The 15,438-nt window shown below is 42.0% G+C and overlaps 1 protein-coding gene across 1 annotated transcript in view; it reads right to left on the bottom strand.

The window, feature by feature from the left end:
* The window catches only part of SLC25A12 (solute carrier family 25 member 12), an 89,994-nt gene extending 74,800 nt beyond the window's left edge, over positions 1 to 15,194 (bottom strand). Inside the window, exons 1-2 of the mRNA XM_072121735.1 lie at positions 15,041 to 15,194; positions 11,838 to 11,885 (exon numbers count right to left, since the gene is read on the bottom strand). Coding sequence (XP_071977836.1) covers positions 11,838 to 11,885; positions 15,041 to 15,052 — 60 coding nt within the window. The 5' untranslated portion in view covers positions 15,053 to 15,194. The remainder of the gene's footprint in view (positions 1 to 11,837; positions 11,886 to 15,040) is intronic.
* Between the last annotated feature and the right edge of the window lie 244 nt (positions 15,195 to 15,438).

Genomic DNA, 15,438 nt, shown 5'->3' with positions numbered 1-15,438 from the left:
GCGCCGGATCATTAGCTCAACAGCATGCAGACTCATTCTTGGTACAAATAAGGGAACAATTGGTGCATGTGCTTAATTGCAGCAGTTTGTCCAAATGTTAATTTTCTCATGTGCATCTCATAAAAACTCCCTTTTGTTCTTAGACAAACACTTGACAACATCTTCTCCGACTCTAAGTACTGGAGAACGAGCCTCCGATTCCAGCATATTGCCATGTGAATGACTAACCTGCTCCGATCTGAAAATCTATCTCCTTTGTTTCATGTCTATAAAAGAACAGCGGCTGCTTTATTGTACAAAATGTACGGGTTCAGCTGCATCTTTCTTTTGTGAACAACTTTGCATGTGTGTTCTTTCTTATATGTAGGCTCAGACCACTCGCTGACTGATGAATACAATTGTCTGTGCTCAACTACGCACAGAAACAATAGCAAAACCGCTCGGTTCTGAACAATCCCCATCAGGAGTCATCCGGAAAATATTAATATAGAAGAATAAAAAGCGATTGCAATTTTCCCTAAAGAATATATATACATATAGTGTATTTATTCTGACATAAAGTTATGGATATTGAGGGCTTGGACCCTACATTTGGCCAACAGGGAAGAAAAAATGTCATAAATAAAATCATATCGACATGTTCTGCATAATATAAAGACTACTGCAGTACAAGCCACTTGTCCACTTTAGGTTAAAAAAAAACCACCAAAAATTTACTGCAGAGATTATGTAGTGGAAAATTGTTAATCTGTGGCAATGGACAGAATCTCCCCACTCATATTGCTGCCCTGTCTGGATGTCACAGAATTCATCTAATCAGCTTCTTAGCCAAGACTCTGACATCTCATAAAAGGTTTTGCAGTCTATTTCTCCTTGCTTTCAATAGACTTCTGTAGACTCTGGCGTTCATTTTGTCTTCTGTATTTTACATTCTCTGACCTGTCTAGTGTTTTTATAATCCAGTCTTCGTTCTTATGTGCACTTCAAGTCAATTTTGCAAGAAAAAACCCAGCAGCGTATACATGAGCTTGCTAAAATTGTATTCACTTTTAAAGGGTTGTCTGGTATCGGTAATTATATTTTAGTACCAGTGCTGGACAAGGACAAAACTGCATTTCCCTTCTCTAGCGGTTTGGTGGAACACAGCAGCTCCCGTCACCTAAAGTCTCTGTTGAACAGCTTTTGATGTGACATCAGCAATGAACCTCTGTATACCACACTGAGGCTGGCGGCATCATACAGAGGCATGTATAAAGTGTAAAGTCATTGTTTTTACCCCACCTGGGGCCAGTAAACTAAACACATAAGTTAAAACAAACACTATAATTTGTATAATATGGATATGTAAATTAACCCTGATAATACATTAGGAATATCTCTAATAATTAAAAAGACATAAATATATGGCTGGTATAATGGAGGTGTAATGTATAACTGTTAGGATTTTAAAACTGTGGATTCGAGAAGGTTTTTTTTTTAGTCCCAGTGATAAACTGTACCAAATGTGAATAGTGCCTAATGGCAATAGAGCAGTTGTGATCAGGCTCTCCTACAAATTCAATTCCCTTCCATAAGTCTTCATTATATAAGTCCCATTCAAATCTTATAAATCACATATTATGACCACTGATACTATGTAAGAATATCATTCTAGTTCAGTGGTTCTCAACCTGTGGGTCGCGACCCCGGCAGGGGTCGAACGATCAAAACACAGGGGTCGCCTAAAGCCATCAGAGCCATGATTTTATTGCATTTTTGGCACAAATACAATATTCTTGTATATGGTTTGGGGTCACCGCAACACGAGGAACTGTATTGCGGGGTCACAGCAGTAGAAAGGTTGAGAACCACTGTTCTAGTTGGAGGCATATTACTATATGTAATTGCCATTGATATAAGGGGTTCCATCAAGTAAGATACATGGGTGTGCTAGTTCCTCCGGTTACACCTCTGCCTCAGGGAAGAAAGGTGTAGCAGAATATAATCAATGGTTTACTGTGTATATAACCGACGGAACAATAGTTGTCTACATGATATATTTCCTTCTATTTAGGTGTGTTTCATCCTAGAATACTAAATATTCTAAGGTAAAAGACTCATAAAATCTGGTGATGTACATACTGACCAACAACTGGATAGAGTTAGCATAATGTCATGTTTTATCCTATTGCACAATATTCTTAAATACATATTTGTAAAGTTGTCATACATATTGTTGACTAATCCAAATTAAGCTACAGACCTAAAAGAGACCTTAGGTGACATCTCAGGGATGTAAAATGTAAGTAAACTATTAATAAAACTGAATAAATGAATAGTGCAGATAATAGTAAACTGTAATATACTTTACTGTAGAAATATGTCTCTGCGTCCTCTTTTCTTCTCTATTAAAGTCGTTTGTTTAAATCAGCTAAATTATCACTGGAAGTATTATCTAGGTATGAAAAGAGTTAATTTTTAACCTCCTTATTTATCTAAAGAAGGTGGACCATTAATGGCCTTCAGATACACTGCTCACTACAGGAGAAAGAAGCAGAAAAAAGGGAACAGAGTAGCTTTTTTACTTATTGAACTAAATTATAAAGTTCTATTAATGTCTACAATATAAACATGCTTCAATTGTTTAGTTATGCTTTAAAGAAGGTGGTAGTAGTAAGTGAAATGTTTAGTGAATACAATGCGAAAAGCTTCCTGTGTGTATATTTATAGTATATATACCATCCAAATCAAACATGATAAATGAGGGACACTTACTAATAGATCCAGGCACAGAGACTGTGGTATATTTGTTATCCATGGTCTCCTTCTTTCTAAAAATCAACTTTTTACAGACAAAATTACAGACCTCTCTATTCTTTGTTGTCAGGAACCAGGGGTAGTGGACCCACTGGACCACCGCGGACGACTACTTAAAGGGAACCTACCACCACGATTCTACCTATAAAGGTAGAATGGATGGTAGGTGGATGAATTGGACGTGAGGATAGCCCTTTTTTGGGCTAATCCTCACGTCCCAGGTGTCTTTTAGAAAACTTTAATGCAGGCATATGTAAATTTTTTAATGCGGCTACTGGAGCGTGGAGTAGCCGGACATGAGGCTACTAGTCGCGGCTACTCCACGCCCCAGTAGCCACGATACTCCGCCTACCATTTAATCTTTGGCGAGCAGCTCCTCGTAACTGCGCGCCCTCGTCCGAGTCCCACAGCATCTGTGGCCTTCTGCGCATGTGCAGAACGCCGGGGACTAGGACGAGGGCCAAAGATTACATGGTATGCGGAGTAATGTGGCTACTGGAGTGTGGAATAGCCGCGACTAGTAGCCTCATGTCCGGCTACTCCACGCCCCAGTAGCCGCATAAAAAATTACATATGCCTGCATTAAAGTTTTCTAAAAGACTAAAAAGGGCTATCCTCACGTCCCATTCATCCACCTACCACCCGTTCTACCTTTATAGGTATAATTGGGGTGGTAGGTTCCCTTTAAGCCAACACCTGGGAGTCTATGTGGTAGCTTGTTTTCTCCAGAGCCCGCCGCAAAGCAGGTTGGACTTGCTGCGGCGTGGTACCATCAGGTCGTTCCAGAGGTGTGACTTTGTCTGCGTTGGTGGCCAATGCGAAGTACAGAAAACTGGCGCAGACACTTATAAATAAATGTACAAGCAGTTTGCATGTTCTCTTCAGAGCAAAGTCAGACAGAAAACTGGTGCAGACACTTTAATAAATGTGGGCCATTATATGTCAATCAGGTTCCATTTTGGAACCGTACAGTACATGTGTTTCACCCTTGAAATATTTCTATTTCTACTCTTCATTTCCCTTTATGTATGTCTGACACATTGTCAGTAAGGTTATATCACTTTGTCGGATAAAACTGGCACTTACGTAAGATACTGAACGCTATGAACCGCGGCCTACAAGGAGTTACGACATTTAAATGCTAAATATACAAAAAAAATCTGTCATTTAAAGACCATTTATTCAAATGTCAAACACACTCTCACCCAGAACCCAAAACTAACAGGTCACACAGCACATCTGTATGTATTATTAAAAGTCCATTTGGCGCAGTTTCTGCAGTCATGTTCCAACCATTGCTTCAATAAAAGCCGCATACACTAAAATGTATAATACATTCTTTTAGAAATTTGTATAGTAAAATGTTGTTTTTTTTAAGTTGAAATGTCAATGTGAGATCCATGCAAAGTTCAGAATTTCTATTAAAATAACAACACATCCATACAGTGGCAGACACAGCCATTAAAGGTCCCCTTAGGAACAGTATGGGGGTCATTTAATATTTGTTATTTATGGCATCCTTCCTTCTAGATTAAACATTTACAATTATGCTAATGAGTCAGAAGGGTTCCTGGGGGTGTTACCAGTGCCCTTCCGCGCTATAGATTTACAAGAGCAACTCCCCCTCCCACTGTGTGCTGAACTTCCTCTACTGCAGAGAGATTAGATCAGTGAATGGAAAGGGAGGGGGTGCTGAGGGAGAGGAGGGTGGAGACACTATAAAGCTGCAGCACAGAGGTGCTTTGGTAACACCCCCAGGAGCCCTTAAGATTTATTAGCAAAATTTTAAGAATAGATTTTAGAAGGATGGAAGCCATGCATAACAAATATAAGAAGACTACCACAGTCACGGTGCCTAGATCTATGAGTAAGTGTCCCTGGTTCATCATACATGATTTTGATGGTAGGTTTTCTTTAATCCCTTCGTGACTAATGGTCATTGATGCCTGCACCTCCAGGTCAATTTTAGCAGTTCTGTTTTGCACGTCTTTAAATGACGATATGTTTAGAAATGCTTTACATATCTAAAGAATATTTGCTTTATTTTTATCCTGACATGTGAGAATTTAACTTGGGTAGTTTTTTTAAATACACATTTTATTCTTTATAAAATTAGCCAGTAAAAGACTACAAATGTGAAAAATATGCTTTTTTGTCCTTTTTTCCAAGTTGTAAAACTGAATAAACTTTTACCAAAATATGTCATAAATATGTACAGCATCATTCCATCAACCTTCCCCAAGTTCAGCTACAGTTGCAGAGGGTGCATGTACTTCTGCAATTCTGCAATCTGTAAGCTATTTCTACATTCTCCTTTCAGCTGACAGGCTGAAGGGGGGAACATTTGAAACTGTTACATCTCCTGAACCCTGGCACCCAGAAACACACTTCTGGTGTCATATTAAACAGGAGAATCTCCTGTTTATATGATATATTCTGTATGGATGCTTCACAGAACCGGAGATATCCACGCTTAAAGTTACTATCGGATGTTTTAGAAATATAAAGGCGCATATACAAATCTATTATTTTACTACAACTTTAAGAGTAGATATCTCTGGTTCTATGAAGCATCCATACACAATCCATATATCATATTCAAGTTATTGTTTAACATGATGCCAGAATTGTGTCAGGGTTCAGGAGAAATAGCCGTTTTCACTGCCAAGAGGTTTGTAAATGTCCTTTTAGCATGGGGCATATGCAAACAGGATGTACCGTATATACTCGAGTATAAGCCGAGACCTCCAATTTTACCACAAAAACTGGGAAAACCTATTGACTTGAGTATAAACCTAGGGTGGGAAATACATTGGACACAGCTTCCCCCCAGTAAATATCTAGCCAGCCCACTTCCCAGATATATATTTAGCCAGCATTCCCCCAGTATATAGCCTGCCAGTCCCTTCCACCCGTAGATAGCCAAGCAGAACTCTCCCAGTATATAGCCAGCCAGCATTCCCCCCAGACCCCCTTCCCCCGTTGCACAGCCAGACCCCCTTCCCCCGTTGCACAGCCAGACCCCTTCCCCGTTGCACAGCCAGACCCCTTCCCCGTTGCACAGCCAGACCCCCTTCCCTCGTTGCACAGCCAGACCCCCTTCCCTCGTTGCACAGCCAGACCCCCTGCCCCGTTGCACAGCCAGACCCCCTGCCCCGTTGCACAGCCAGACCCCCTGCCCCGTTGCACAGCCAGACTCCCTGCCCCGTTGCACAGCCAGACCTCCTGCCCCGTTGCACAGCCAGACCTCCTGCCCCGTTGCACAGCCAGACCTCCTGCCCCGTTGCGCAGCCAGACCTCCTGCCCCGTTGCGCAGCCAGACCTCCTGCCCCGTTGCGCAGCCAGACCTCCTGCCCCGTTGCGCAGCCAGACCTCCTGCCCCGTTGCACAGCCAGACCTCCTGCCCCGTTGCAAAGCCAGAACTCCTGCCCCGTTGCAAAGCCAGAACTCCTGCTCCGTTGCAAAGCCAAGCCCCAGTTTGCCAATTTCATTTTAAGAAAAAAACTAAGCGAATACTCACCTTCCCGGCGCCGCCCTGCAGGTCTTCTGTTCGATCCATCTGTCAGCGGCAGATCAGTGCAGCGCACAGCTCTGACATCAGAGTGTGTGCTGGCTGCCACCACACACAGAACTACTGCAGCGGCGGTGTCTGACGTCAGAAACTGTGGCGACGCACGGGCCTGCCGCTGATGGATGGATCGAACAGAAGACCTGCGGGGAGCGCTGGAATTGTTTTGAATTTCTTTTTTTTAACTTGAGTATAAGCTGAGTTTGGGGTTTTCAGCACATTATTTGTGCTTAAAACCTCGGCTTATATTCGAGTATATATGGTATATCTATGTATGGCAGTCGTTAAGGGGTTAAACAGCTGATTGACAGGGACATCAGGAGTCTGCCCCCTGCAAATACCAAAAAAGAGACAGATTTCTCCCATTATTAAATCCACTTAGCATATTGCAATATCTATTTTACACCTGGCTAGAATAGGACCGGTGATCATCCACTTCATTTATTACATAGTCTCTTATCTATTCATCTTCTAGCTTTCTATCCATCAACTCATTCATATAACACACATTTCCAAAAAGTCCTTTCGGTGGAAACTTTAAACTAATCCAGAACCAAAAGACTGCTGCCAAAAAAAGCTGCGAGCGTTATAAACAGAACAATGAAAAGCGATTCTAGCACTGAGCTCAGTCCATACTATTTAGACATTATATAACATTATCTGTGGATATATGATGGATACAATATACTGAAACAAGTAAAAGTTATATATATTGTTATATGTATCCATTTACTGTAGAGAAATGTCTGGCTAATATGCAATAAATCTTAGTAAGGCTACAACATTCAGACGTCCTTCCTTCTAAGGATGTTAGGCCTCGGGCAGGGAGTCAAGTTGCATAAGACTTCTTAGGTATGTGGGCCGGCACCGCTCTGTACCATCAAAGTGGTGGAACCGGTTAATAACATGTTGCAACATGAAATCGTTTTAATAAACCTGTGTGACTGATGCCATGAAAATAACCAATGCAACAATGAAATAGAAAACATTACCCTTTATTTAGAATGTCAAAATATATAAAAAATTTGTGCATTTATACAGAGAGAAGACAATGCAAAAATAAATGAATTAATAATTTTACTCAGAGGCAAAATTCTTAAAAGTGAACACTTCTGTATCCCCTTCCTGCCTATAGTAGAGGGAGATTGGGACTATTTTTTCATCTACTTAAAGGGAAACTGTCAGGAGTTTCCGGACCCATAAACTAACATCACACCGCTGGGGTTAAGGGACCCTTACCGGTGTCGGTGACCGGTTTCCTGATATTCCAGTTCGTGAGGGTGGTGGGTGATGGAAGAATTGAGTCCACCATATTGCGCTTTTCCAACCTGACTCACTGTGCATGCGCCTGATGTTGTGAGCATGCACAGTAACGTCAGGTGTACTGACCTCAGCTTCACTATGCTCAGTGCACATGCATTAGGGAATCAAAGGGGACTCAAGTCACTCGAAGTCCCTTCTTGGCCCCAAATCTACTGAAAGGTTACCTTTAAAGGAAATCTACCACCAAAATCCGGCAAGATAAACCAGGGAAACTTACTCATAGATCCGGGCCCTGTGCCCGTGTTAATCAGTGATTACAATTAAGCTAATGAGCCTGAAGGGCTCCTGGGGGGTGTTACCAGAGCCCCTCTGTGCTGCAGATTCACAGGCTGTTTCATTGTACAAAAGCACTCCCCCCCACCCCCACTGTGTGCTCACTGCTTTTGAGATTACAGAGAGTGCTGAGGAAGCAGGGGGGGGGGGGGGTGACACAGTATAACAGCCTGTGAAGCTGTGAACAGAGGGATCCTTTCTGGCTCAACAGCATAATATTAAAAAAGAAGGAGGCCATGGATTACAAATATAAGAAGATTACCACAGTGCCTGGATCTATGAGTAAGTGTCCCTGGTTTATACATGCTCGATTTTTGAGATTTCCTTTATGGAACCTCTGAAGGCTAACCACATGATGTCAGATGACCTAACGTTTTTTTTCTTTTTTAAGGTTTTACGCTTTTTGCTTGATCCATTGAGCAACATACAGGCCACAGGTCTTCTTGAAGGCCAATGTATATCACTAGCATATAAATATGACAGATATAACAAAAAGAATCGCAAGAGACAATTTTATCCTATAATACCAAAAGGAAACAGCAACTCAAGAAAAAAAACTCAATTATTGGTTCATCCTACAAAATGTCTGCTTCCAGTCTGTGTACTTGATGGATCCCCCTTTAATGCACTTTCATGTCATAGACAGACATTAAATGTAGGCCATTAAGTTTTGATGGATAGTTGGAGTCTAGGCCAAATGTCAGAAAAAAACAGAAATGCCTTGTTACCATAGCAACCAATCCCATAATTCTCCCTTCAATACAACTGGGAATCATCTATGGTAACCAGTAGAGATATAAAGGTTGGGAAGTTGCCATAGCAACCTATATATAGATCTATAGGGGGGAGGTATTCAAGTTAGTGGATATAGTCCTTGAGCTAACAGGTTGCTATTGACAACAGCTTTTTATGTCTGCATCAGTGGGGTAACTTGAAGCTGATGGGCCCTGGTGCGAAGTCTGTGACAGGCCCCCTGACTATAATGTATGTTTTTTATAGTACTAGTCTTCTCATATGGGAGAGTGAGACCTTATGGGCCCCCTAAGCCTCTTGGGCCAGGTTGCGACCGCACCCTATGCACCCCCCTCAAGTTATGCCCCTGGTCTGCATTACTTGTTACCAATGAGGCCTACTTTATTATTATATGGATTAACATTTAACAGAATTTGTCCTTTCTCCTAACAAGTACGTTTTCGACCTCATACACATGACTACGATTTCCATAGGAGCTGAGGGTCACTTTTCTGCATGGCCGCTCGGCTTTGTCACAGTACGGTGAAACACGGTGGGCTCACTACACCATGTGAACATACACAACAGACCAGTATGGGGGCTATTAGCTAGCCATAATTTGTGCGGCCTCAGTAATTACATGTAATTCTTATGATATCACAATTCTCAAGCAAGTTTACTTCTGAAATTTTCAGAACGGGGCATTCTCATTGTGGATGGACTTACGGCCTACAGTCTGTCAGTCAGTGAGCAATTTTACAGTGTTTAAGGCTACATTCACACGACCGTATGATTTCTCCAGTCCCGTATTTACGGGCCTTATATACGTGACGTTTTTCATCCGTATGCAGCACGTATGTAACCCGTATTTTATACGTCCCCATAGACTTCTAGGGTATATGGAACTGAAATACGGGAAAAAATAGGACATGCTCTATATTTTTATACGGCCAGTATACGGTACGGAACGGAGTTAACAACGGCAATATAAATGGTCAGACGTATTGTCCATTGAAATGAATGTGGCCGTATGTAATCCGTAAAAAAAACGGTACGGATACGGCCGTTTTCATACGTCCGTGTGAATGTAGCCTTAGGCTAGATTCACACTGACGGTGCCGGGCGTATGGTAGCACAGCGGGCACATGGCAGTGCGCAGGGAGAGGAGGAGGAGGATTAGCGCTGCTCACCTCCGCCCCTCTCCATAGGAATGTATGGCGCACATGTCCTATCTTTTTCCCGGGTACGGAGTGGTACTGTGCCGCACGTGTGCCCATTGCTGTCTATGGGGGACGTATATCGGCCGTATATAGTTCCCCCATGCGGCAGTGTGAATGTAGCCTTAGACATACCCCCATAACACACACTTGTTAAGTAAGGCTGGGTTCACATTACATCTTTTCTAAATGCTCAGCGAATACATCGGGAAAGCTCTGGTAAAAAAAGGCAGGATGGAAAGTCATAGCAAAATACGTTTTTCCATCCTGATTCCTCCTGCTGAGCGACGTATGTGCTCGGCATAGGCAATACAAGCCTATGGGAAGCGGGTGCAGCATATTGCATCCTGGAGCCCCAGTCGCTGAGCTGATAATCCGATCAGCAGGAGTTAGGACCCCAGTGATGTCACTGTCCATGTAAGGACAATGACATCACTGGGGAAACACCCCGTACATCGGCAGCAGCAGATTACCAGTTGCTGCTGTTGTTCACTCCCCTCCCCACATTTGAGGTGGGGTCCTACAGCGACGTATCTCACCGTATAGGCATACAGTGGGATACGTCTGTGGCATACATTGTAAGGAGACGGCAGAATCCGCCCATTGTATCCTTCCAACGTATGCACAAAAATGTGATTTGAACCCATCTTTATTTATATATTTTCATGGGAATAAAAGAGGAAAGGCACAAAGCAAAGTAAATATGGTCCAAAAATGGGGGGAGGAGATATGGGGGACATGGGAAGTTTTTTTTATTTGAATTTGATGCATGGCAAGGCGGTTTCCAGAGGGTGGAGGCGAAACCACTTCTCATTGGCCGCTGGGATGGGACTAGGGACACAGCTCTGCATACAGAAAGGTAAACGTTGACCTAACTTTTACTAAGTTTTACTTTAAAAACTCTTTGGCAGCGTGTACACTATTCTCTATGGGGTCATGGAGGAGCCACAAAAAGTCTCCTGATGACAGGTTCCCTTTAATAGTGTGTACTGCACTGTCCTTCTGTTATTCCTCCTAGATATTTATAAATCATTCGACATGCCAAAAGAGTATCTATCACACAATTGGACTGTCTCAGCAGTGACTGGAGAGGAGCAAGTGTGGCCAGGGACTTAGGCCGGCGGCACACGTGGCGTTTTGAACTCGTTTTTGGGCCATTTTTTAAGCAGCCTGTTAAAAAACACATGCATTTTTGACCAGTTTTAATTAAGATATTTGGTAAAACCTGTCAAAAACGCATGCGTTTTCAAAAAACGCATGAGTTTTTTAACGGACTGCTTAAAAACGGCCCAAAAACTGGTTCAAAACGCAACTTGTGCCGCCGGACTTAGCCCTAGCTCAAAACCCCTGCTGTAAATGTACTTCTAAGGGTGATGCCTCACATGGCGTTTTTGGTCCGTTTTTAGTCAGTTTTTCCCAATTATCTTAATAGATAAATAGGTTGTAAGCAGCCAAACACAAAGGCCAAAAACAGACTGAAAACGGATGTTTAAAAATGGACCAAAAACACCATGTGTGGCATCACCCTAAGAGGAATAACAGAGGAACTGCATAACACAAATACTTAGGAGTTGTGGGGAATATAATTTGTTACTCAAGTCAGGAAGTATGAGAGGTTCTTTTGAATTGTATGGGTGAAATATGTTGTTCACACTGCCCCATGTGAACCTTGTCCCAGCACCATGGTCAGCACTGGAAACTATTACAGCCATTGTTCATATAAAGACGTCTCCATGCAGATGAAGTTCATATGGCACATGGGAAACACATGACTCCTCTGTAACACAGCTTCTATTTCCAGCCTATATCTCCTCCCCTATAACTTATATTTAGTGTAAACATTGTCCAAATATTTACAGACAATAACAAAGTATTTCCAATAATATTATTAATGATTGTGAAAATTCATTCCCAATTCGTTTCCTTACCTTAAGGAAGATGGATTTCAACTCATTGGGATCAGCCCTTTTGGTAAACTGTAATAAACAATAAGAAATTAGAGATTTGAGAGTGTTCCACAGCTTTTTTTTTTTTTTTCTCCCCTTTATCACCCCCCTCCCCCCCCCCCCAATAAATAAATCAATGGAGTAGAGACACATTACAATGGATCGGGGAGAGCTGGGCCTTGGTTTTGATTCATATTGTAGGGTTTAAATCAAAAATATGACAATCCCACTTGTCTTATCCACAGCTCTAGGCACATCTCATACAATGGAGGCCCCACTGCATACAATAGAAACAATAGTAGTAAAAAAAAATGTAAGAAATAAAAAGGAAATCTAATGAACCCATTAGGGTAAATGCAGCGTGACAATTTTCTGTTGCCGACCTGCAGAGGATTTCTCCTCCCTAAATGGAAAGGGAGAAATTTTCAGCAAAATACATAATAAAATTCACTACAGATGCAGATCGGGTGTAGTCATCTACCCTTGGAAGATATTGGGTCAGGTATCTGCAATGTAATGGTTATGCTGCTGTGAACTTAACTATGAAGATGTGAACAACCTCTCAGGGCGCGTTCACACAATGCGTTGTGTCACGCTTTTTTACGCGTTTTTGATGCATTCGAAAGCCTTCAGCCTTGATCACATGCTGAGGTTACATTGCGTTTTAGCAAATGCAGTGGAAACGCAATACCTTAGCATTTGATCAAGGCTGAAGCCTTTTGAAAGCGTCAAAAACACATTAAAAAAACGTGACGCAACGCATCTTGTGAATGCGCCCTAAGGGTGATGCCACACATGGTGTTTTTGGTCTGTTTTTAAGCACAAGTTTTCAGTCCGTTTAAAAATGTATCCGTTTTTGAAAACACATTAGTTTTTGACCATTTACCATGCGTTTGGCCGCTTACAACCTGTTTATCTATAAGGATATTTGGGGAAAACGGACAAAACGGTCAAAAACTGATGCGTTTTTAAACGAACTGAAAACGCATGCTTAAAAATGGACCAAAAACGCGAGGTGTTGCATCACGTGGCTTTTTTAAGCCGTTTTTAGTAGTGCGTTTTCAGATCGGAAAAAAAACGCATGCGTGGTGAAACCTGTCAAAAACGCATACGTTTTTTAATATCTGAAAACGCACTAACTAAAAACAGCGCAAAAATGCCATGTGTGTCACCAGCCTTAGGCCGGCGGCACATGTGGTATTTTCAACCCGTTTTTTGGGCTGTTTTTAAGCAGTCAGTTGAAAAACGCATGCGTTTTTTGAAAATGCATCCATTTTGACCTGTTTTAATTAAGATAATTGGTAAAAGCGGTCAAAAACGCATGCATTTTTTAACGGACTGCTTAAATATGGCCCAAAAACGGGTTCAAAATGGCACCTGTGCCACCAGCCTTAGGCCCATTCACACATCCATTTTCTTCTTTAGTATCTGTGATTTTCACAGCCCCTTCTTGTCTATGTGGCTAGTTTGGATACTAGATACTGGAGAATGAACTTTTTTTTTTTCACATTTGCAGACAAGGAGCGTCCACAAAAAAAAAAAAAAATGGACATCACACAGATGACATTCATGGGTGTTGTGTTTTTTTCTCAGATGATGTTGGGAAGCCAGATGTTTTGCCATCTAATGCAATCATAAAAAAAACCCAGATAAACTAAATCCATATGGACGTGTGAAAAAAATAATTAAGGATGCAATACTGACACAAAAGGGACTCAATAATGACACATCTGTGTGAATGAGCCCTTAGACTAATATTTTACACTATGGTACCAGTAAATTCTGTGGAGGCCTGTGCGGAGTAAGTATGTGTTCCCTTGGAGGTTTACTATAGTTATGGAAATCCCCTTCAATCCAAACCACATCCACTCATGTCTCACAACTTCTTCCAAGCTGCACCAATTCTCTTGAATGCTCTACCATATAATATAAGACTAATACCAACTACAAAAGCCTGCAGCCTGTTGCATGGCACATTCGGTCTGTGGCTGTCAGGGCATGCTGGGAGTTGTGGTTTTACATCAACCAGTTGTTTAGACCCTATATGCATTTTTTTAAGGCTCTGCACACATGTGCAATGCAAGAATAGATCTTTTTTCTGGTTATACAAAACGAAAAAAATTATATAATATATATATATATATATATATATATATATATATATACATACATACAGACGGTCCCCTACTTAAGAACACCCCACTTACTGACGACCCCTAACTACAAACGGACCTATGGTAATTGGTAATTTACTGTATTTTAACCCTAGTCTAAAATAAACAGCTATAACAGTTATTGAAGGTGTCTGATATTGATGACAATCCAACATTTTTAACATCAAATTGTCACACAGACCAAAAATAATAAAGTATACGGGTCCGACTTACACAAAAATTCAAGTTAAGAACAAACCTACAGAACCTATAGTGTACGTAACCCGGGGACTGCCTGTATATGTGTTACTAAAATCACCGTTCCTGACACAGATGTAAGCACAAAGTTAAACTAGTGTCCCAAAAATAAAGAAGGATAGCGAAATCTGAGGGCCACTTTCCAAGTCAATGATAACAGATCACAACAGAAAATAACAAATCCGTCTTATGTTATATGCTGTATATCCTGTAAATTCTGCAACAATCGGATTCCAGACAATTCCGTAACTAACAGAGTTCCCCTTAAAGCCACCTCTGTCCTTGTGTGACACAGGACACATCTTTCTCTTCTATCCCCACTCTTTCTGGATACCTGTAGTTTTACGGACACATCTTACAACGCACACACAGGACACATATGACAGTTTTGCATGCATGTCAGTAAATATTTGTACAAGTCAGGATAAAGATGGATGGTAACATTGTTCCTATTAGATGGATGTGGATCTATATGGGATCTATAGGTCACACATCACGTGACACAGATAAGGGCAGCATCACACAGATCAAGTACAAGCCTCTGCTAACATGTAATGGGCATGTATGACACATAGAATAATATACAAGCACAGATCATGACAGTACAAAGCAGCAGCAGCAGCGATGTAGCAGGGCCCGGGCAGCACCCAGCACCCAGCACAAGACATCATGGCATGCATTGCATCTCCAACTTGAGGAGGTCTCAGCTGGGTCAGGAGGACACGGCGAAGCATGGAGAAGCTTTTATATAATAAGAGGAGCTACTGGAGTCACCTTGAGCGCCATGCTGAGGCTGTGTGATGTCAGAGCCGGGTGAGGGCGCGCTCCCGGCGGCTCGGGCGCGCGCGCGGCTGCTGTGGCTGCCCTTCTCCTCTGCTGCTGCCAGCTCCCGTCACTGTCAGCGGGCAATGCCCGGCTCGTCTATAAGCTCCCCCCTTCCTCCAGTTTATTTATACGTGCCTATGGTGAGGAGAGGCCGGTGCTTGTGTCACACCAGGGCTAGGGTTACATCTCCTTCAGGCTGACTGACACTTCTCATGGCTACAGGTTATGGCCACAGGAACATTAGAGTGGATGAGATAAGTCACGAATCTCATCCGTGTACTGCGAAAATGCAACTAAAACGGACATGTTAGAATCACGCCGTGTCACCAAACACAGGTTCCACCGAT

The sequence above is a fragment of the Engystomops pustulosus genome, chromosome 8, assembly GCF_040894005.1.
Source record: "Engystomops pustulosus chromosome 8, aEngPut4.maternal, whole genome shotgun sequence".
NCBI classification, from domain to species: Eukaryota; Metazoa; Chordata; class Amphibia; order Anura; family Leptodactylidae; genus Engystomops; species Engystomops pustulosus.
The sequence above is the reverse complement of the archived record's forward strand: the minus strand, read 5'-3'. Positions and strand labels throughout refer to the sequence as shown.